At 45.7% G+C, this 20,815-nt stretch overlaps 2 protein-coding genes across 8 annotated transcripts; one reads left to right on the plus strand and one right to left on the minus strand.

Moving 5' to 3' along the window:
- The first annotated feature begins 187 nt into the window (after positions 1 to 187).
- On the plus strand, positions 188 to 19,259 carry PLAT (plasminogen activator, tissue type). 7 transcript variants are annotated; one of them, XM_061472480.1, is made up of 16 exons: positions 1,386 to 1,537; positions 3,757 to 3,906; positions 5,480 to 5,581; positions 5,891 to 5,930; positions 6,246 to 6,377; positions 6,759 to 6,872; positions 6,961 to 7,135; positions 7,641 to 7,732; positions 7,989 to 8,163; positions 8,477 to 8,562; positions 8,981 to 9,176; positions 9,650 to 9,786; positions 9,871 to 10,011; positions 11,231 to 11,379; positions 12,160 to 12,273; positions 19,038 to 19,196. In XM_061472480.1, exons 3-16 carry the CDS (start codon positions 5,498 to 5,500, stop codon positions 19,143 to 19,145), a joined length of 1,743 nt encoding a protein of 580 aa, XP_061328464.1. In that variant the 5' UTR covers positions 1,386 to 1,537; positions 3,757 to 3,906; positions 5,480 to 5,497; the 3' UTR covers positions 19,146 to 19,196. The 7 variants fall into 7 exon arrangements, with proteins under 7 accessions (XP_061328465.1, XP_061328464.1, XP_061328468.1 ...); XM_061472481.1 differs by lacking the exons at positions 1,386 to 1,537; positions 3,757 to 3,906 and adding an exon at positions 188 to 205; XM_061472479.1 differs by lacking the exon at positions 3,757 to 3,906 and having other exon boundaries at positions 1,387 to 1,537; positions 19,038 to 19,195.
- On the minus strand, positions 13,150 to 20,563 carry AP3M2 (adaptor related protein complex 3 subunit mu 2). The gene is made up of 8 exons (XM_061472495.1): positions 20,198 to 20,563; positions 18,140 to 18,311; positions 17,613 to 17,750; positions 17,099 to 17,184; positions 16,438 to 16,571; positions 15,933 to 16,140; positions 15,199 to 15,343; positions 13,150 to 14,778 (listed from the first exon to the last, which is right to left on the minus strand). Exons 1-8 carry the CDS (start codon positions 20,468 to 20,470, stop codon positions 14,678 to 14,680), a joined length of 1,257 nt encoding a protein of 418 aa, XP_061328479.1. The 5' UTR covers positions 20,471 to 20,563; the 3' UTR covers positions 13,150 to 14,677.
- Between the last annotated feature and the right edge of the window lie 252 nt (positions 20,564 to 20,815).

A 20,815-nucleotide genomic window follows, 5' to 3' on the forward strand; every position in this document is an offset into this window, starting at 1 on the left:
CCCGGGGACGTAGCTCCGGAGCACAGAGCAGCAGAGCGCCGCAACCGGCACCGAGCCGCTTGTCTCCGTGGTACACCGCTGCACGGATGAACGCGCGGGCCCGGCACGGGGGTGCCCCCCGGGGGACGCGGGCCTGTGGCACGCTGCGTCCCGACCCCTCGAGCAGCCCTGCTGAAACCCCTCCTGAAACGGGAGCGAACTAGAGGTAAGCCAGTAGATGGTGCTTGAGAGATGGCTGGTGATGGTTTCCCCCACCACGAACAGCACCCACACCACTCTCTGGACAGCTATAGTGGCCCTTAAGCTGCGAAAAGTTGAGAAATGGTAGCTTCTGAAATCGACCCTCATGGCCATTACTTTGTTAGCATCTTTAACCCAGAATTCTAGTAGCAACTAGCTGTTATCTTTAAAAATGACATGAATTAGCCCCTGCTCACTCAGCTGTGTTTCACTCAACAACTGGAAACAATCAGAGCTGCCCCTAAGTCAGATTTATTTCTGGCTGTAATGCTCACCAGCAGCACTGGGACTCTCAGAGAAAATATGTGATAATATTGATGGTTTTCCATACATAGAAGAGCTAAATGTGCAGAGTAAGCAGGGTTTCATCTTTGCCAATATGCAAAATACCCACTGCCATGCTTCCCAACCGAGGATGCTGTGCAGCTGCTTCCTGAAGATGGAGATCCCTCACACGCTATTTCTTATGTCTGTGTTTATGCTAAATTGTATGAGGAACCCGATTTTTAGTGATTCTGTTCCTAAAAGTTAGAATACATCCATTACTGTAACAACTGCATCACTGGCTGTTTTCATCACCCTGAGCTCACTTCGCCTCCCATACTGATAACCCAGTGCTTCACGAACCACACACTGCTGAGTAGATTTTTCTAGGATGCACAGTATCAATGAACATTTAACTCTTTGGTCCCCAACATGCAATTCCTTATTCCTACCTAAGGGTCCTTAGGAGTTCTGCTCATTGTCCCCACTTTACCTGGGAGCTCCTGTGACCATTTTGTCCCCATGGCACTGTCCATGGCATGCGCCTGCCTGCCGAAGATTCCCAGCGGATTCCCAGCACACTGCTCTTTCTTGAAACAGGAGTTTCTCAGTACTAGAACTAAGCTACAGCTTGCAGCTCCTCTGGTCGTGTTGGAGGTAACACATCTCACAGTCCCACGAGCACGATGCACAGCGGGGAGGAATACGCGCTGTTCTCAAGTCACTGAAGCTTAAGGTGTTCAACGGGGAAGCGTTTAGAAGACTGCTCTATTGAATGGGAGAGAGAACGAACAACGCGGGCTGCTGTAAACCAGCGTCCCCCGCCCGCCCAGCCCGGCCCCGAGCCCCAGGCAGGGGCCGCCCCATCCCGGAGCCTCTCCCGGGGGGGGACGCGGGTTCCAGCCCCCGAGTCTCCACCCCCTGCGCGGGGCTCGGGGCAGGAGCCGCTGGGAGCGCGCAGAGCAGCGGCGGACAGCAGGAACCCGCTGCTCTGCAGAGCTCCATCCGCGGATACAGCAGAGAGAAATCAAAGGTAGGTCCGGCTCTGCACCTGCCTCACAAAGCGCAATGCCCGGTTTCAGCATCAGCGGCATTGTCACTGAATGCTATTAACTATTGTTATTTAATGAATCCCGCTGAAGCACCGCGGTGGTTAACTAACTGAGCTATTGCCTTTCAGCTCTGGAGGAGGTTCCTAACGCTGGGTACAGCTGATGGCTTTCAGTTATGCCAAGAAAGCTTCAGCTCTTGCAGGGGAAGGGCTGGCAGCTGCAGCTAGCAGGGGGGAGGTCTCCTGTCCAAAGAACATTAGCAAGAGAACTTAAAGCAAAAGAAGAGTTATGGACAAATACCTTAATGGTAAGGAGAGACCCAGAGAGCTAGCTGTGAAAGGAGAATCCATCCCAGCCTGGGAAATTAGGCTGTGTGCTCATCCCAGGCTCCCAACCAGGGTAATGGAGGGACAGCGAGCAGGAGGGTGGATCTTCAGATCACGCTTTGTAAATGCAGCCAAAACCACAGGAAAATATTGAGAATGATTCCCAAAACAAAGCCAGAGTTTGAAATATCCATTTCCTCCAATGCCTTCAGAGACTGCAGAAGCTTTCTCTTGTGGGGTTTTTACAGAGTTCTTTTCCCCAAAGGCACAGATCTGTCTGCTGTTACATCTTAAACAGAAATAGTTCAAGTCTGATATTCATCTGCTCAGTTTAGCAAAGGGATACAGAAGCACTTTCTCCAGAAGGCAGGAAAGGTCAGCGAGGATCTGCAGTCTTTCACTTAAACAAGATCAATATAGCTATTCATCAGCAAGAACCCTCTTAGTGCTATAGATTCAGAATCAGAGCATTCTGAAATGCACAAACTAAGTGATTGGAAGGCGTACAGGGGTTTGGGGGGAAGGTACTTTGATTTCAGTTAATGACTTTTTGTTCAACCTTGATAGGTACATTCTTTTTTAGGTCTTATTCTACACTGGTAAGATAATACACTCTTACTGCTTAGAAGGGCTGTTATTAATAAGTGGGATTTCAAGTATTCCTGCTGACGATACTTCAGCAAAGAGCGATACATTTGGGGTACTGTATATCTTTACATCCTAATATACCTTAAAGTGTAGAATCAAACTATCAGAGCACCACATCTAAGCCTCTGGCTTACTGCTAGAGGATTTTTGATCAGAGAGGAAGCAAAGGGTGAGAGCAGAAGGCAGGAGCTGTTTAGGGGAGCCCTACAGAAAGCACACTGCTAGTGAAGTCTTGTAAACATGGTATTCTTCAAACAGCCATATGGTTTCAATTTGATAGGGCTTATCATTCAGAACATTCCAATTGCCTGCCCTAAGTTTTACCTTTCCCGAAACTGAAAACAAACATCTGGCAACATCTGTTGTCAGTTTTCCATGCAGAACAGCCACCAATGGGTGGAGAAGCATCTCCCACGGACAGGGGGAAAGGTGGAGGGGAGAGCCTGTACAGAGGCAGCAGGAACAAGTGCAAGTCCAGACCACTGCTGATTTAGTTCAGATTCCACTGAAGGAAATGCCTATTTTGAAGCCACTCTTGCAGCTTTTTAAAAAGGCTTGCTATGCAGTGCAAGATACTTCCTAAGTGGTGAGAAAGGGCTTGAAAGTATATAGAGAAGTACCTTACAAAATCTGCATAGTAATACAAATCCCCAGGAGAGGCTCTGAATTACAAGGATCTCATTGTCGAGATAAGAATTGGAGTAACTAAGGTTCTTGGAAGCTGTTCCTGTGAATCTTTTCAGTCTGACTTGCAACTTAAGTCTCCTCTTTGTGTGGTCTAATGATGAGAAGCTAAAGGCTAAATTATCCTGCTGCACTCCCAGTTCTGCTTCAGAGACTGGGATATTTGTGCCTTTTGCCTTTTCTTTGAACAAGTATTTAAAAGAAACCAACACAACCCACAAAGAAACTCCCTCTCTTTTTTAGCCTTGAATCCCAATTTATGACTCATTCAGCTGTTATACTCCAATTTCAGCAGCTATTATCCAGCTGCCTTCTCTGGGTTCATATAAACAGAGTCTGAGCTCCTCATTTCTGGAAGTAATTTCTCCAACAACTGGGTTAGATTTCTACTTGCTCAGAGATCTTATCATGGAGATGATAAAAAGGTGATAGTGTGGGAGGCAGTGCCTGAGTATTATTGCAAATATTTGGAATTGCAGAGCAATCCTGGAGATTGGGAATGAAATTCTATCTTCTTGCCTGCTGCTCTGCCTCACTCCCAGCTCTTGGTATGTATAGAAGGCATTATACTTTTAAAGAAAGAGAGAAAATGGACCTCTGGTGCTGGATGTGGTCAAAGCAGGGGGGTTCCCCTCTGCATCACACTCTAGCCATCATTTCAGCCATCTAAGCTGACTGCTGTAGCAGTCTTGGTGAGTATAGAGGATCAGTCTAAATCTGGTCACACTGGTGATTACTTGTGTCTTACTCAATTGTAAAGAAGAGCTCCTGTTATGCATGCAGGAGTAACTATTACTTTTAGGAAGAAAATTATGGGTTCAAACCAGAAAACCTGTGATAAAGTTACTTATTGTAAGGGTTCAGATTACACAGCTTCTAAGGACTGGAGCTGTCATTATTATTACTCAACTGTGAAAACTGATACTACTTTCCCAGTTTTTAAAAGACATATTGGACCTTGCTAGTTAATGCCATAGACACCGTATCTAAACCTCTGACACTGTACAATCAGCTGCATTCATTATGCCATGAACAACAGCCTCCTCCCCCACCAGTGTCCTGTAGGTGTACCAATAAATCCTCATTTAAAGTCCTCCAGTTCAGCAGTGTTTCTAAATATAACATAGGACTTCGCTAGCTACCATACTGGTGCTGCTGAGATGAGGCTTTGCTGGAGCTCTTTTACATACACAGATGTACATATGTATATGCACATATGTGCAACTTCTACAGTTGGTCACCTAGATAAAAGAATGGGCAAAATAAATCCTCCAGGATTTTTCCTCCAGGGATTAACAGAGGAGCTGGAAGCCCACAGCAAAGCACACTGCCTTCATCAGGAAGCAGACCACCTTAGAAACCTTTTGATGCCTTTATCAGCAAAAGGTTTCTAAGGTTTCTTTGTCAGCAAAAGGTTTCAGCAACTTTACTTCAGACTCCATCTGAAGTGTAAAGATGCTGAAGGGATTAGCAGAAATAAGTAGTTGGGACTGCATAGGAGTGCAATGGATAAATGAGAGCACCAGCCCAAAAGCCAGCCTGCCAGCCAACTGGCATACTCTCCCTTTTCAGCAAAAGCATAACAACAGTAGTAGAAACTAAAGGCTCAGCTAGGGAGAAGCTTTAGAAATATTGAAAACCAAAGACATAGCAGTGCTGTCCCCACCTATCATCAACCAAAGCCTCCTTGCTGAAGCATCCTCAATACAGGAGAGGCCCTCGCTCTTGCCCAAAAATAGCAGTCTGTACAGAAAACGAAAATCCTCTTAAACCACTGTTAGCACAGACTGACCCTTCAGCAGATTCTTGAGTCCTTGCAAGAGATCTCTTAGGCTTCAGTGACCTGAATCTCAGTGAACACTTTCCAATCAGCAGTACAACTCCTTCATTAGACAAGTCCATCTCTACACACGCAATCCTGCTGGCTTCCAGCAACCTTGAGAAAAAGGACTTGGAACTTAATTCTACCAGTGTTACTCCCCAGAAACATTCTGTGAGCTTCCTCCAGACCTAACAGTGTGTGCTTTAGCTTGTCATGTTTCTAACTTTATCAGGTAGAAGCACATCTGGGTCCAGCCTGACAGTCTCCCTTGTCCAGGGTCACCAGGACAGCCAGTCCTGATGACTGAGAACTGCACAGTAGAAAGCATGTTTTAATGTAAAAACAATTGTCATAATTTAAAACCTGTATTTAAACTTCTGCCCTCGAACTCCATTCACATTGTAAAATGCCTTTGTTCAATGCCTTGGTTTTTGTCTCTGTAGGTAACTTGAGATTTGGACATGATGTGGAAAACACTCAGGATGGAAGGCAAAGTCCCATGTCTGCTCCTGCTGGTGGGAGCAGTTATGACTGCTCAATGCCAGGTAAGAGGCTAATGGATCAAATAATGCTCTTGCCATCCTGTGTTTTGAGCAGTACTTCCTTACCATTGACTCCAGCTGTCTCCATCAGACAGAATGAGAATCTGCTTAGATCTGTGGCAACTCCATGGTTTATAGTTACCCACACTGAGACACTAAAGGCACTTTTCACTGTACTGTCTGACAAGGAGGGCAGAGAGTTGCTCCGAGCTCTCCTGATTTACAAGGCCTCAAGAAGACGATGGAGGCACTTGTTCTCTCTTTTTTCTGAAGAGAGCAGTGACTCACAGAGTTAACCTTCTCTGCTTGCAGGGCTTACGCACACGATTCAAACGGGGAGCCAGGTCCAGAGGTAAGCCATGCAAACTACAACCATGTTACCTGGAGCTTTGTGAACACAGGAGGGGAAAGCAGGTGATGCTGAGGGAACAGAGCCTGAAAGCTGTTTGTCACGGTTATCTGGATGAGAGATTCAGAAGACGAAAGAGCAGACCATCAATACAATGCACAACTCAAGGAATAAAGTTTTCCCCTCCCTCTGCTCTTCTTCAGAGAAAGAGGCTGTCGATAGCAGAGCTTTTTTCCTGGGAAGAGAAGGGAGTTCTTTCGCTCAGCCAGGTCTTTTCCCTGACTCTCTAAAAGAGGATTTTCCTTTCTCCAATTACAGCCATTTGCACAGAAAAATCATCTGGAGAAATCTACCAGCACAGGGGGACCTGGCTGAGGCTTTCAGGGAGCAGAGTAGAGTACTGTAGGTGCGACAGCGGTCGGAGTCGCTGCCACACTGTGCCTGTCAGAGGTGAGTATGAGGAAGAAAAAGAGAAAGGAAGTGGTGGGGGATGAGAGATTTTCCATCTAAGTATCCTAAAGAACTCCACTTTCAGGAAAGGAGTTATCACACAGAAAATCTGGCTTGAAATAGACTAGGATAGAAATGAAAATACTAATATGTACTGACTTAGGCAGGACTAAAAGGGAGTGGGCAAGAGGCTGAGGAAGGCTCCTAATAGCACATGGAGAGAATGGAGCAAAGGAAGAATGTGAGCACTATACAAAAAGACTGTAAGCACATGATAGAACAGCCTAAAGGAGACTGACAGCAGAGGAATGATGGGTATGCATTGATAGCTTCTTACTTCTGTGAAATATAACAGTATTCTGGCTTTTGCTTATTCCACAGCCTGCACTAGAATTAAATGCTACAACGGGGGCCAATGCTCACAGGCATATTATTCCCCACAGCTCTTCATCTGCCAGTGCCACCAAGGTTTCTCTGGGAAGCAGTGTGAAATAGGTGAGTATACCAACGCTACTGGCTTTAGTTATGCAGTGCAGAAGGATGAGGTACCCAGAAGATGTACATTTTATTCCCTTTTGTTCAGATACTGCAGTTAAGTGCTACAAAGATGCTGGAGTAACATACAGGGGTACATGGAGCACGACAGAGAGCGGAGCTGAATGTTTAAATTGGAATAGCAATGGCTTGATGGACAGGAAGTACAGCAGCCGAAGAGAGGATGCTGCTGAGCTGGGACTGGGCAATCACAACTATTGCAGGTGAGGGGCTGATGGCACCCAGGTCAGAGGCACAGGAATCAGCCTAAAGGCTTGGAGCAAAGGAATGGCTGTTTGCAATAGTCTAATGTCAAGCAAAGAAATAACGTGCAGCCCATGAGCAGCAATTGCAATTTCTGTAGACATATCTCAGCTTCAAATCCACCTAGACTGGATGCTTATGGCAGACTACAAAATGCATGCATCTCTCACCCCATAGTCTTTCCCTTGTCCGTTTTCAGTGCCTAGAACTCCCTTTGTAGCCAGTTTCCTGCAGCTCCAGATCCTGCTCATAAACTAAACTTCACAAACAAGCTGTCCACTCCTGCCAGCTACTGTTTCATCCTCATTTACATGTACTCCACAATCAACATAGGAATCCAAATGACTTCTGAAGGTTCAGTCCATGTCTTCACTGCAGAGCAGGATTAAGTTACCAAACTAGATGGCAGACATGAGACTAATAACAATAGCTTCATAATGATGCGTAATATCATAACTCTTTCAGAAACCCAGATGAGGATTCCAGACCTTGGTGCTATATCTATAAAGGGGGAAAGTACATCTGGGAACACTGCAGTGTGCCCTCCTGTTCAAAAGGTACATGCAGGGGGACAGGGAATGGACTTCACAGCTTCCATGATTCACTGCGTATCTAATGGTTCTCTGTGGACTTGTGCTATTTCTGCAGCTTGAAAAGTTGAACCTCTAACATTAATCATGGTTAAGCTTTTAATATTTATGACACTGAGAGACTGAGATAAGTATAGCTAGTATACAGCCTTGCCAGAAATCACAGTTAGGAAGAGCTAACAGGTTCACATCCATTAGTTAATATACAGCTTTCTTATTGAAGCTGGAAACAGCAACTGCAGATCTGGAAGAGGCACAGATTACCGAGGCAGCCACAGTGTTACCAGCTCCGGAGCTACCTGTTTGAGGTGGAATTCCCGAATCCTTGTCAACAAGTTATATACTGCTTGGAAAAGAGATGCTTACCAGCTGGGCCTTGGTACTCACAACTTCTGCCGGTAGGTAGTCACAGAACTGAAGTCCCACCAAACTTCCTTGTGGTGCTCTTCAGGCCAGGCTCTTTTATGTGGGTTATTTAAGCACGGGAAGTACATTACTGTTGGGAATGAAGCTCACTGACAATAGTAATTTTATTCCACCTGACCTATCTATGCTTTTGTAACATCAGACTCCATAAATTCAAGTTCCACATGGTCCTAGGGCCCTCTGTTATCTCTAGAACACTCAGGTCACAGGCTGCCACCTTTAGGTCTCCCCAAACTCTCTTCACATCTGATAATACAAATAGTTTTTCTCTTTCCTGTGCTGCAGGAATCCTGACAATGACAGCAAGCCCTGGTGCCATGTTCTGAAAGGAAATCAGCTCACATGGGAGTACTGCAATGTGCCTACTTGCTGTAAGGATCTGGCACTCCTGTGTCTTCTCTTTCTTCGCAGCATTACCGTTCTGCATGTCATTTGTATTAAGCTCAAGCTTCTTACAGTAAAATAGGAGCTGGAGGGGGACACCCCCCCCCCCCAGACCAAACCAAACCCCCCTTCAGCAGGTCCTTTTTAGAGCAGAAAGAGATTCTGTGGCTCCAGCCTCACAGAAGTGCCTTTTTCTCTGCCAGAAGGGAGGACAGAAAAGGCAGGGTTTCCTTACTGTATTTTTCACATCAGAATACAAGTTTCCTAGGAAACAGGAATGAGTCAGTTACTACACAGTTCATGCCAGGCAGCCTCAACATGCACTGGCAGCTAACAGGCTCTTAACCCAAACTCCAGGCAAGAAGGCCTGAACAAAAAGCCTGTCTCTGGGTTTGTCATCCACAGCCACCTGCGGCTTGCGGCAGCGCCGAGGACGCCAGTACAGGATTAAGGGTGGCTCCTATGCAGACATTGCAGCTCACCCGTGGCAAGCTGCCATCTTCGTGAAGTACCGCCGGGCGCCTGGAGAGCACTTCCTCTGTGGAGGAATCCTCATCAGTTCCTGCTGGGTTCTGTCAGCTGCTCACTGCTTTGAGGAAGGGTAAGTTGAGGATTCAGTGCTGTTGCGCGGACCAAAACCAACCAAACCCCAACACAACCAGACTGAAATTGGAAGCATCCAGTCTTGCCTTACTAGAAAAGGCTTGTCATTGTACACTAAAGAGTGTAAAGTTAGCTGTGCAGAGCATGACAGACAGGCAATTGTTGGGCCGACTAACAGCATGGCATTAAGCTATCACTTCAGAACAGCAAGCAGCTGAAGAACAAAGCTGTCAGTACAGATGCAGATCCATCTGATACTTGAGAACAGCAAGGGGCTGGCAGAGGAGCTTTGCCGTGATGGCTATAAGTAATTATTGCAAAACCAAAGGCAAATTGGACACTTCAGGTCAAACTGCCTGGGTAATGAAGTAGTAATAGTACTAAAATATGAAGAGCAGAAGCTCCAGCAGCACATCTTCAAGAGAAGGGTGCACTCAACATGAGAAGAAAGTTAAGATTCTTGTTCTTCAGCTTTAGTGCAAATCAGCTGAAGATTGTGCTGGGGAGAACATCCCGAGCCACCCCTGAGGAAAATGAACAGAACTTTCAAGTGAAGAGCTACACCGTGCACCAGAGATTTGACTCAGAAAACTTTGACAATGACATTGGTAAGAACTCTGCTGACCTAGTGACTCTGCAAAGGTTGTGGCTGGCTCCAGTTTGTGCTTAATGAAGTTGCTTTCCCTCTTCAGCTCTGTTGCAGTTGAACTCGGATGCAGAGGAATGTGCTATTGAAACAGACACTGTCCGTGCTGCCTGCCTCCCAACACCAGCACTACACATGCCTGCCTGGACTGAATGTGAGATCTCTGGTTATGGCAGAAACGAAGAATGTAAGTAGAAGATATTACAGTTTGTGTCCCCTGCCTTCAAAGAATTCAAGCCTTTAGCACTGCTTAATGTGTGGTTCCCTGAATTATCATATGGGCTTATATCAGCACTACAAAACATATGCATAGTAGGAGATAAACAAGTTTGGGGTTTTGTAAGTTATCTCATTGATCTTAGTTCTCTCAGCTGCATGGGCTCATAGAGTATTGTCATATATATATCTGGGGTTATCTGCTAATACATATCTGCTAATCACATGCAACTACCTGCAACTGTATAGCGTATTAGCAGATAATCCCAGATATATATCTGAAAAGGCTGGCTAAATGGTTTCTAAAGTGAGCTAAATAACAGGAATAAAACATGTCTGAAGGTGTAACAGGCTGACTTGTATTTAAAACAAACAAAATCCCCCAGCTTGGATTTTACTGGTACTTTCTACTAATTTTCATTTCATTTGCTAACTTGTAGCCTCTGTGAGACAGAGACTGTGAAGAAACCACCATAAAAAGACCTAATAATGATTTGAACCCATAGTGGTTTTGGAACAGACTTTGTAACATACAAGTGTGGCATAAAGTGCTATTAAAACCAGTGTCCAGCATTGCTTACAGGGAGTGCAGGGTACACCCTTTGAGAGGGAAAGGATGCTGCAATTGTAATCCAAAACTAGACTGAAAAACAACAACCCTGCCAGCTTTCAGCTTTGTGCAGTCGCAGCTATGCAGAAGAATAAAAGCAACACCAAATCCCTTCCATTCCAGCAAAACACAAGCGTACATTCCTGTCCAGTTTCTCAGTATTGTGTACAACAAGGCATCCGCTTTTTGTTAGTGCAAGCCTAATACTAAAAAGTCAGGATCCTGTTTTGTGCAGTTAGTGATTTTCATAGGCACTTGCTGTGACTTCATTTTGGTTGATGTAACTGTGCAAGGATGACTTACCCATCCATAAACCCCAGCAGTATTTAGAACTTAAGCTTCTTAAAGAAGCAATATTCTCTCTCAACTAGACTGAAGCAGTTCTCACTCACAAAGCAGAACCCCCAGGAATCAAAACTAGACCCTTTGGCAAAGAAATAATAATTTACCTCCCTCTGCCCCCAAATACTTCCATTTATTCTCCTCTAAACTACAGAACCTGAACTGCTTTGGGACTTTTTAAATATATATACACCTACACAGACATATTTATGTATTTATATTGTATTTTTTCTTCCAGTTTCTCCATTCTATTCAGAGCACCTGAAGGAAGGCCATGTGAGACTGTTTCCAGCCAGTCAGTGCACAACACAGCATCTAGGCAACCGGACAGTTACAGACAACATGTTATGTGCAGGAGACACAAGGAACCTTGATGATGCCTGCAAGGTAAACTCAATTCTGTTCTTGAGTCTGAGCTAAGCAAAGAAAAAGCTTCAGAAATGGTTTAAAGTTGTTCTGTACTTGGCTGTGTGGAAGTTCTAGCAGACTTTTCGTCAAACACAACAGAACTGTAGGCTCCTCTTTGCTTCCCCTGCCCCTCAGAGCCAGAAAAGCAGGCCACACTTGATCAGAACACCACAGACTGAAAATCCCAAATATAGGAAATGGCACAAATCTGAGCAGGAAACTCCACCTCAGCAGCATTTCCTAATATTTTCTCTTATGTGAGCAATGCAAAACACTCAGCAGGGTGTTCTGTAAGAGAACACGAGTGATGCTCTACTGAGAAGTGCAGAAAATATAGTAATAAAAGCCAAAGATGGTGGGGAATGAGGAAAAAGGAGGGCATTCAGTCCACATCCTTTCCATTTAAACAGCTCTTTAATACATGCAGCAGTGTAAGCCACTCTGGATCGGTGAATAAGCTTGAATAAGAGTATTCCTCTTTTTGTTCTGACCAACATCTCACCTACATTTCATGAGAGCCATACGGAGTTAGATGCTTTAGTGATAGGTTTTTTTGAGGTGTCTCCCCATGAGGGGAGCATTGAGGGAGTCTAGAACACAAAAGGGCTTATGTGAAAGTGCTGTTACTAAGAGCTCTTGATTTGTTAGCATACTACATAGGGTATTTCCGTGGACACCACTAAAGCCAGTGAGTGGGGGTAAAAGCAACACAAACCCAACCAAAAAAGAGATAGTTATTAACCTCCTGCTTCTCTGTAGGGTGACTCTGGAGGGCCTCTGGTCTGTATGAAGGATAATCGGATGTATCTCATTGGAATCATCAGCTGGGGAATAGGCTGTGGCCGCAAAGACATACCTGGTGTTTATACAAATGTGAATCGTTATCTGGACTGGATTCAGGACAACATGAAACCCTGAGAAAGAAAAATGAGCTATCCACAACCTTGTGGCCATGCCCTCGCAGCTTCCTTCTTGGTGTTTTAAGGATACTGACAGTGCTTCCCTTTATCCTATGGCTTTTCATACCACAGGAATGTGTGGGAAGGGCACATTCTCAAGTTCCTCTCCTTTCCTTGTTACAGGTTATTGGAAGCTAACAGTCCTTTCTCCCCACATCCCCAAGCTTTCTCCTTGCATCAAATCACAAGTACTATCAAATTTAATTTATAAAGAGAGTAAGCCAAGAGACGACATTGTGCATCCCATGAGCAGCTATGTTGGTTTGGGAAGGGGTATGAAATGAAGGCAAAGGGGAATTAAATTTCCTGAAAACTTAAATCTCACTTCTTTGACTGTAAATTTGGAATACATTCCAGTCAGGCTGAAGCTCTATCCTTATACCACTTTACTTTGGTTATGTAAGTTGGTTTCAGCTTCATTCTCTGTCCTCAGAGAAATGGTGGTTAAGTCCAGTTAATCTTCATAACTGAAGCACAGTCCTTAGCCTGCTGCTCAAAACCCTACTAGTAAACAGGAATGGTTTAGCTGTCCTAAAGGCAGTTTCAGTGAGGTTCCAGGAAGTGCTCAGTGCTCCTTGCAGGAAACACCAGGAAAAAAGACCAAGAGATAAGTTCATTTTAGCTTTTCAGACAGTGGCTTAGTCCCAAGCTCACAATCCCAACTGCATAATGACATGTACCCCCTAAGGCACCCACTATCCACAATCCAACTGGCATAATTCACCTTCCTCCTCAAATACCAACTGTATTTTTTGTACAGCCCACACAAGCCACTCTGGAATGACACATATGACATGTAAAACTGAACTTTATTGATGCCCTTGCTGAAGGTTATATTTGCACTGAACATGCTCGGCAGTAAGGCCACCTGCTATGGCTTTCATCGGTTGCACTGAAACTTGCAATTCCACATGCAAGGTGCCACTCATCCACTGCAAGTGTTCATCACACACAAACCAGAATGTGTGTTACCCTTTGCTTAAGAGTCACCTTGTGCTGTTCACAAGCATGAACTGTACATGCTGCACTCCCCAGCCAGGTACAAGTTCTGCTACCACAGAGAAAACACATTGGCATCTAGTGGCCAAAGAGCACATTACAGACAATATAGAACACTGCAGATGCCTCTCAGTTCATATTTATGCTGTAGAGAGATGCAGCACAGACTGGAATGAGCTCCTAAGGAAGAGATGGTCCCAGCGAAAAATCCAGTGTAGGCTTGAATCCACCTGCAGAGCAGCTGATTGATACAGGAACTGGAATGAGGTAGGACAGCAAGAAATACTACAAAGGTACCAGGACACAATTACCTCAAAGACAGACATCAGTGAGCAGAAGAACAGCAGTATCACCTTCATTTGTACTAGGCAGGCAAGAAGACAAGAAAAGGTTCCAACAAGTTACTAGGAGAGTTGTTGTCTTCATTTAATCACAGCTTCAATTTCCATCAGTGTGCTCATGCCTGCCTGTCTCTGTCCTGACTCTCCAGAGAAACCAGGAGAATCCCTACCTTCAAATACTGATGAAATAAGAGAAGGAGAATTACATTCAGGTGTCACCACCCATCGATTACAAGACCGTATGTGCTGTGTCAGCCCTTTGGAGGATACCATCCTAAGATTTGGATGGGTTTCCAGTGCATCTCCAGAGATTCAAGATACTTGATGACCAAAAGAGCTTATGAAATATGTAGAAAATGCATGTACTTCTTCTCTTCCTCCCTCTGTGACACCATCCCCAATCTCAAGCTTCTTAACTTCTCATGCTGGGTGGGACAATCTACCTTTCCACTTCTCTCAGTCCCTTCCAGGTAGAATGGCTGGATGATCTCTCTGCTGCCAAGAGCTATAGAGCTCTCCACCCTAACGCCCAGTGACGGAGAAGGGCAAATGCTGGACCATCACACTGGAGTTGAAGTTTGGGGAAATTCAACTTTGTATCATCTACGAGGGCTAAAAGCCAACCAAAACATAAGGAAGAGGAGTTACAAAAGGCAATAAAACCCTAGAATTTCCTTGAAGACAGCAAAGTGAAGGTGATACAAGCATACATAGCTGAAGCTGACTCACTAATCCCAAGAGACCTGAACACCTCTCGCATCTGCCATTGTTCCAAATGCTTCAGACTCAGCTAGGGATGAGATGGTTTCAGGTCAACCTTACCTTTCCCTGCTCCACAGCACCCTAAGCACTGACTCTCCTGCTCATGCTACTACAGGCAAGGGAGCAACCCTGGACAGATGGATGGGGTAAGAGGCTGCATCCAACAGCCGGGGACAGAAGAAACAGGAAAGTGCTCTTCCTTGCTATCAGGATCCTCTAGGTTCGTACTTGGAACTTGCCAGCCTTAGTCATGTATTTTATCCCCTTGAAGGGCTTGTACTTCTCCCCATACATGTCCAAGCGATTCACCTTCAGTCCTAAAGGCAAACAAACACAGCATAAGACTGACTGCTGCCACAAGCAAAGCAGACAGGCCTTCAAGATAAAGGAACAGCAGATCATGCCAGCAGTGCAGAAAGCACAGGGAAAGTTTTAGGAAGCAGTAAAAAGAATGGAGAAAAGCTGACAACTGCTAATTGTCAGAATCACTTTTTACCAACACATCTATACCCTAAAATCGTTTACAGGTCTGTAAGCACAACATGCAAGGAAATGTAGATAGGCTGTTTCAGAGCATCAGAGAGAACAAATCCATGTATCTGTAGTCAAAGCACACCATTTTTTTTTACTTGAAGACCATGTTTCAGGTAGAATGTACTTCAGAAGGCCTGCAGAGCTACTTCAGCTACATGCAGAACGAGCAAGACGCAGCAGAGAATATTCAGGCAGTCACTTACCAGATATAGCCAGCTGCTGGATTTTAAACTGCAGGTTAATGGTGGGGTTTTCATCTGGTTTTGATGTCCCAGCTTGCAGGCTCATGCTCCCCTTCAGGCTTGGCAGCTTCTGGGGGTTTATTTTCCCCACATCCCATGACAGCAACTTCAAGGAGAAAAAAACTGCAGCAGTGAAACAGAAATGCTGGAACAGCCCCCGAAGAACAGTCCCCCTCCTATGACAGCTTGAAATGTTTCTTTATGGAAAAAGTCTTAGTATCTTGCCCTTCATATTGGACAGGCACAGTACAGGCTTCTTGTCCCTCTCTCTGCATGAGGTTCCTCAAAAGCCTACCGCAAATGGCAGGCCTCAACCTGAATCTGCAGTATTTTCAAAGGACCAAGTCTATTGTGCAGTATTAGGGATGACAGCTACAAATCCAGACGTTTGCAAAGCATCCACCAGAGCAATGCCTCATCATACAATAGCAGTTCTTGGATTTTCTGCACACACCAAGCAACCAGGACCATAATCCACTTGGACACCGAGCTATTTGTTGTGGGGATTAAGGCAATTTATAGGATGCAACTGTGCAGAGAAAGTTCTCACCCCAAAAAAAGAGACAACCTTCAGAAAAGCAGTGTTCAAGGAAATGTGCTTATAACCATGAACAGCTCAACTTCATTTGCTGAAAGGTAATAATAAATAACAATATAATAATAAAAAAGAAGTTCAGTTCTCTCTTTCCTCTCACCTTTGTAACTGGATCGAAAACGTGTGTTCCCTGAGAGGGTGTGAGGGTCATATTTAAGACACCTTTTGGCATCTGGCTGGTGACAATCACTCCCTCTACAGTCTTCCCCATAGTCTGCTTCGGCCCCACTGTGATCTCAAAACGTCCCAGTGAGCTGCTGTCACGGAAACTGATGTTGTGCTTAACGTAGACAGGAATTGCCACAAGACTGGAAGAAGGACATGAACAGAAAATTCTTGTCAATCTCTCACCTCCATCTTTGCTTTACCTGATGCAGTCCTTGCCTTCTACACTGAAAACATTGGAAACCAATCTCCTTAAAAGAGAAGGAAATCCTACACTTGTTTGATCCCTTCCAACCCAAACCATTTTATGATTCTATGTATTTCCACTTCATTTAGCACTTGCCACCTGATCTTTAAAAGCAATTCCTTGGGTATTTTTCCCTTCTACTAGCCAGGAAGATCCTAATTTTGTAATTCACAGTACTACATTCATCACCTACTTCTGAGCACTGACATGGTAGGACAGCAAGCGAAAATTCCCATCAGGTGGAATGAAGGAGAGTATTCTCTCTGACTCCCAGCGCTTAAAACGCACACAGGGATGGAAGCTGACATCATCCAACAACCGAGGGTTCTGAAATAAAAGGAAGTCACCAGGTTCAGGAAGGCAGTTCTATTTAATATAACCCCATCTTCCATCCATGAAGATGCACCTCCCATTTGATGCACTCCACCCACTTGATAGTATCTACATTCAGACACGTTAAGCTATTTGATGCTGTTACATCTGCATAATAGGAGTACTTATTAATCTCTATCCTATGTTAGGAAGTTCAGTCATGTCAAATAATTACCTTGATGCACACCATTAAAAAGGCAACCTTTAGGATATCTGCTTAAAACACCGCTGTATCTCAAAAACTTAGTCACAGCACACACTAACAGTACTTTAAAAAAAAAGCCAAGTCTCTTTAAATTCAAACACCTTTAGGCTCAAAGTTGCTGAAGTTCATTAGGAGCTTCCATTGTCAGTTCTTTCTCTTTTTGTTTGGCATACCCACGTTCTGATGTACTGAAATCCATCAGCGTGAGCCTGAGATCCTAGCAGCAGAGCTGGAAAACCCTTTTCAAATACACTTAAGATACACCCTTGAGCTTTACCATAAAGGAGAGTGTAAGGTCTGGCATCCCAGTCAGCTTGACACAAGCATCAATCACCCCTTGGATTTCAGCAGTAATCGTGGAACCTGCAACAGTAAAGGAAATGCAAGAGGTTATGCCAATCTGATCCAAAAAGTCCCCATGTGGAAAAACTATCAATAGGGAGGAACTGACACCAGCAATGTCCATTTTAATGGTAAGTGGCAATAGCTCCCAGCTCTAACAAGACTAAGATGCACAAAAACTGAGGGAAAAGGGCTATGAACAATTTTCATGCATGATTTTCACTCACCTCCTATTTTCCCAATTGCTTACAAGAACTCAGGAACAAGGACAAGTGAAAACCTTGGTACCCCTCTAAAATAACACCTATGAGTTGTCAAGGTTCCACAGTAAGAATAAGAATAGAGCTTCCCAAACTTATATGAGGCACCTCCTCTTTGAAGACCTAAATCTCTCTTCAAGCACTATCAGGACAAGTTACCCTCATCTTAGCCAGAAGGAACTCCCATACCTGATTTGTCAATGATTGCATCTATCTCCTCAACTACATCAAAATATGCCTCATTGTTGGTATATTTGACACCAGTGCGTCTCCAAGGCACCACTGACAGCTGTCCAGTAGGGAGCTGGTCACCCACATTAGTGCTTCCTGGAAGAAGAAAGACAATCACAAGCACCACAGAAGTTAGACAGTGCTCCAGAACAAGTCCTTGGCATTATATAACTTAACTGTAATTAATCTCTATCTCTTTGGAGGAGAGCAATTAGTCTTCCAGACTCACTGTCTGTAATCTACAACTTACATCTCTCTTATATCCAACTCTAAAACATACCACAGGAAGGCACCCAGAAGTGAAACTAAGAGCCACCCCAACAAAAAACCCACAGCAAACTGACTCATCCAGGAAGTCAGGTCATGGTGGAACTGGAAATGTCATCTGCCTGGTTTGGATAAATTAAAGAATGCAGTGTCCTAATTCACTTCTGCAGGAATATTGCCACATGGTCTCCCCAGTTTATCTCCTTCTTTCTCTGTACCTGTAATGGTGTTGACAACTGTTCGCAGGATAGTGGGTGGTTTTATCAGTTCCTTAAGAATATTAGACTCTGTTGCCAATGGAAAGCCATTATCCAGCATCTCCTCCAGGACCTCATAAACGACCACCACATTGTCCTTGATCATCACCTCTGAACAGACACCAAAATAATCCTGTGCAAAAAGAAATAATGGTTCAACAGTCTCTGAAAGAGTCTTAGTGATCATTCAGTTCAGCATCCTCCCACACAGGAATACATCAAGCCTCTTCTTGGAAACAACACTGAAACTCCATGTAGTAGTCCAAGCACAACAGTCTGACCACTCCAACAGACACACACAGCTCCAAGCACACCTCTGCCACTGATGCAGCAAACCCAGCACATCACCACATGCTCTTATTTCCTTTCTATGTAGCAAGATCCCCTTTGATAGCTGAGGTTAGTGCTTGGAAGTGGCTCAGCTGCAACCGAGTGAGCAGCAATATTAATAAAGCCAACTTACTTCCTGCAGCCACTTGCACACAGTGATGCTTTTTACCAGACTCCAGTGCCATAAATCCTTCCTGGCTGCCCTCACCTTTTCCTGCAGTGCTCTCAGTATTATAACTGCTGTTTAATGAATTCAAAGGCCCTCAAAGCTTTTAATTTCCTTTTGCTAGTATGTTTGCATATATAGATGCAATGATACGATTATTATCTTCAATTCTGTAAAGATTTATTAGGATTTATTTTGATGTGGAATAGAAGGGAAGCCCAGCTTCTATGCTTAGTCTGTATAGGTCCATGTTTGTCTTACAGAAGAATGTCTCTGAAGTCCATCTAACATGCTACCTGTGCTTTTGTCATTCTGAGACCACTTGGGGTGTGCAGACTGCTTACACATCTGTCCTGGGTTCAGCTCCTAATCAGTGAACAAACACACCTTGTCCCATCACAAAAACCAAGATCCAGGTGCCTGACACAGGACATTTACGACCTGAACAGCCAACCCGCTCCCTGGCCTTAGTGAAACACAATCCAGCCCACACTCGTGGCCTGACTGGTGCCTGGAAGCAGGAGCTCACATGACACTTGTTGGCCCAAGTACCCACATGTCCTGTATTTTGGCAGGATGCTGGTCACAAGGCATTCCAAATCCAGACTCCACAACAAACGTTTTCACTGTTTCCCTAAGCTGACCAGCAGTCATGTCAGCACAGAGGGAACATGGTGCAGTTCCTGGTGTCCTCAACATAAGAAGGCATGTGGAGCTGTTGGAGCAAGTCCAGAGGAGGCCACGAAGATGCGCAGGGGCTGGAGCACCTCCCATATGGAGACAGCCTGAGACAATTGGGGCTGTTCAGCCTGGAGAAGAGAAGCTGTGTGGAGACCTCAAAGCAGCTTCCAGTGTCTGAAGGGGGCTACAAGGATGCTGGAGAGGGACTCTTCATCAGGGACTGTAGGGATAGGACAAGGGGTGATGGGTTCAAACTGAAACAGGGGAAGTTCAAGTTGGGTATGAGGAAGAAGTTCTTTACTGTGCAGGTGGTGAGGCCTGGAACAGATTGCCCAGAGAAGCGGTAAATGCTCCATACCTGGCAGTGTTCAAGGCCAGGCTGGACAGAGCCTTGGGTGACATGGTCTAGTGTGAGGTGTCCCTGCCCATGGCAAGGGGGTGGAACTGGATGATCTTCAGGTCCTTTCCAACCCAAACCATTCTATGATTCTATGACTGCTCTGGGGAACCTCCTGTGACTCAGTTCTTTAGGAACCAAATATGCTTTCAAGAAGCATTGCTAGACATAAGCACACAGGTAGCTAATCACGGAGTAAAGATACAAATCCCAAAAGCTCCTTGTGAGGACAAGGCCCTCCTGGGCTGGGTTCACAGCTCCTCGAAGAGACAGGGCTGCAAACCAAGAAACATCAATCTTGACAGCTGAAATGTCCTTCCTCATCCCGAATCAATCCATCATCACCCTGGGCTGCATGCACCCACCGAAAGCCCTAGAGACCCTCTGGGGCAGGGGAGATGGGGGGGGGGGGGGGGGGGGGGAGCAGCCCAGAAACCAACCTCACCTGGAAGGTGTCGACGACGCGGTGCAGGAACTCGATGACGAAGAGGGGAGGCACCTCGCTCTGGATAACGGCCACGAAAAAGATCTTGTGGCGGTAGACGCTGAGGAGGTAATGGTGCGGCGTGGGGATCACCGGCGGCACGTTCTCCGCCTCCGAGGCCCTCTCCTGCGCCTCGAAGAAGTAGTCGCAGACGGAGCGGCTGACGACGCTCTTCCAGTGCTTCTCCAGGAAGATGTCCCCCGCGGCGTTGATCAGGAACAGGCTGTGGATCATGGCTGCCCCCCTCGGCCCGCACCCCCGGGCCCCGCGCAGCAGCGGCCACCACAGCCCGGCGCCCACCCGGCCCCTGCCTCACGCGAAGCTCCGCCCCCCCTGCGCGCGGATTGGCGGAGAGGAAGGCTTCCCCCCACACACACCCCAACCCTCACCCCTCTCCCGGGCGAGCGTTCTCATTGGTGTGATCCACTCACAGCCACGCCCGATAGGCCGAGGAGAGGCGGGGGTGGGTGATGACGCGCCAGAACGGCTGGCTGCGATTGGGCAGCAGCTTGCCATAACCGCAGCCCAGACGGGAGCGCGCGCACTCAACGCCCCGCCGGGAGAGGCGCCGGAAGGGGC

The sequence above is a fragment of the Pezoporus flaviventris genome, unplaced genomic scaffold (genome assembly GCF_033815535.1).
Source record: "Pezoporus flaviventris isolate CSIRO_AGI_PZ_B2104156 unplaced genomic scaffold, CSIRO_AGI_Pfla_v1 ptg000071l, whole genome shotgun sequence".
Classification (NCBI taxonomy): Eukaryota; Metazoa; Chordata; class Aves; order Psittaciformes; family Psittacidae; genus Pezoporus; species Pezoporus flaviventris.

Excerpts from the sequence above, each read along its gene's own strand:
- PLAT (XM_061472481.1), top strand. The coding sequence starts at position 5,498 with ATGATGTGGAAAACACTCAGGATGGAAGGCAAAGTCCCATGTCTGCTC. Across the intron at positions 6,378-6,758 it reads CCACACTGTGCCTGTCAGAG|CCTGCACTAGAATTAAATGC; the intron begins GTGAGTATGAGG and ends CTTATTCCACAG. Across the intron at positions 10,012-11,230 it reads TTATGGCAGAAACGAAGAAT|TTTCTCCATTCTATTCAGAG; the intron begins GTAAGTAGAAGA and ends TTTTTCTTCCAG.
- AP3M2 (XM_061472495.1), bottom strand. The coding sequence starts at position 20,470 with ATGATCCACAGCCTGTTCCTGATCAACGCCGCGGGGGACATCTTCCTG. Across the intron at positions 18,312-20,197 it reads GCGTCGTCGACACCTTCCAG|GATTATTTTGGTGTCTGTTC; the intron begins GTGAGGTTGGTT and ends CTTTTTGCACAG. Across the intron at positions 17,751-18,139 it reads AGTTGTCAACACCATTACAG|GAAGCACTAATGTGGGTGAC; the intron begins GTACAGAGAAAG and ends TTCTTCTTCCAG.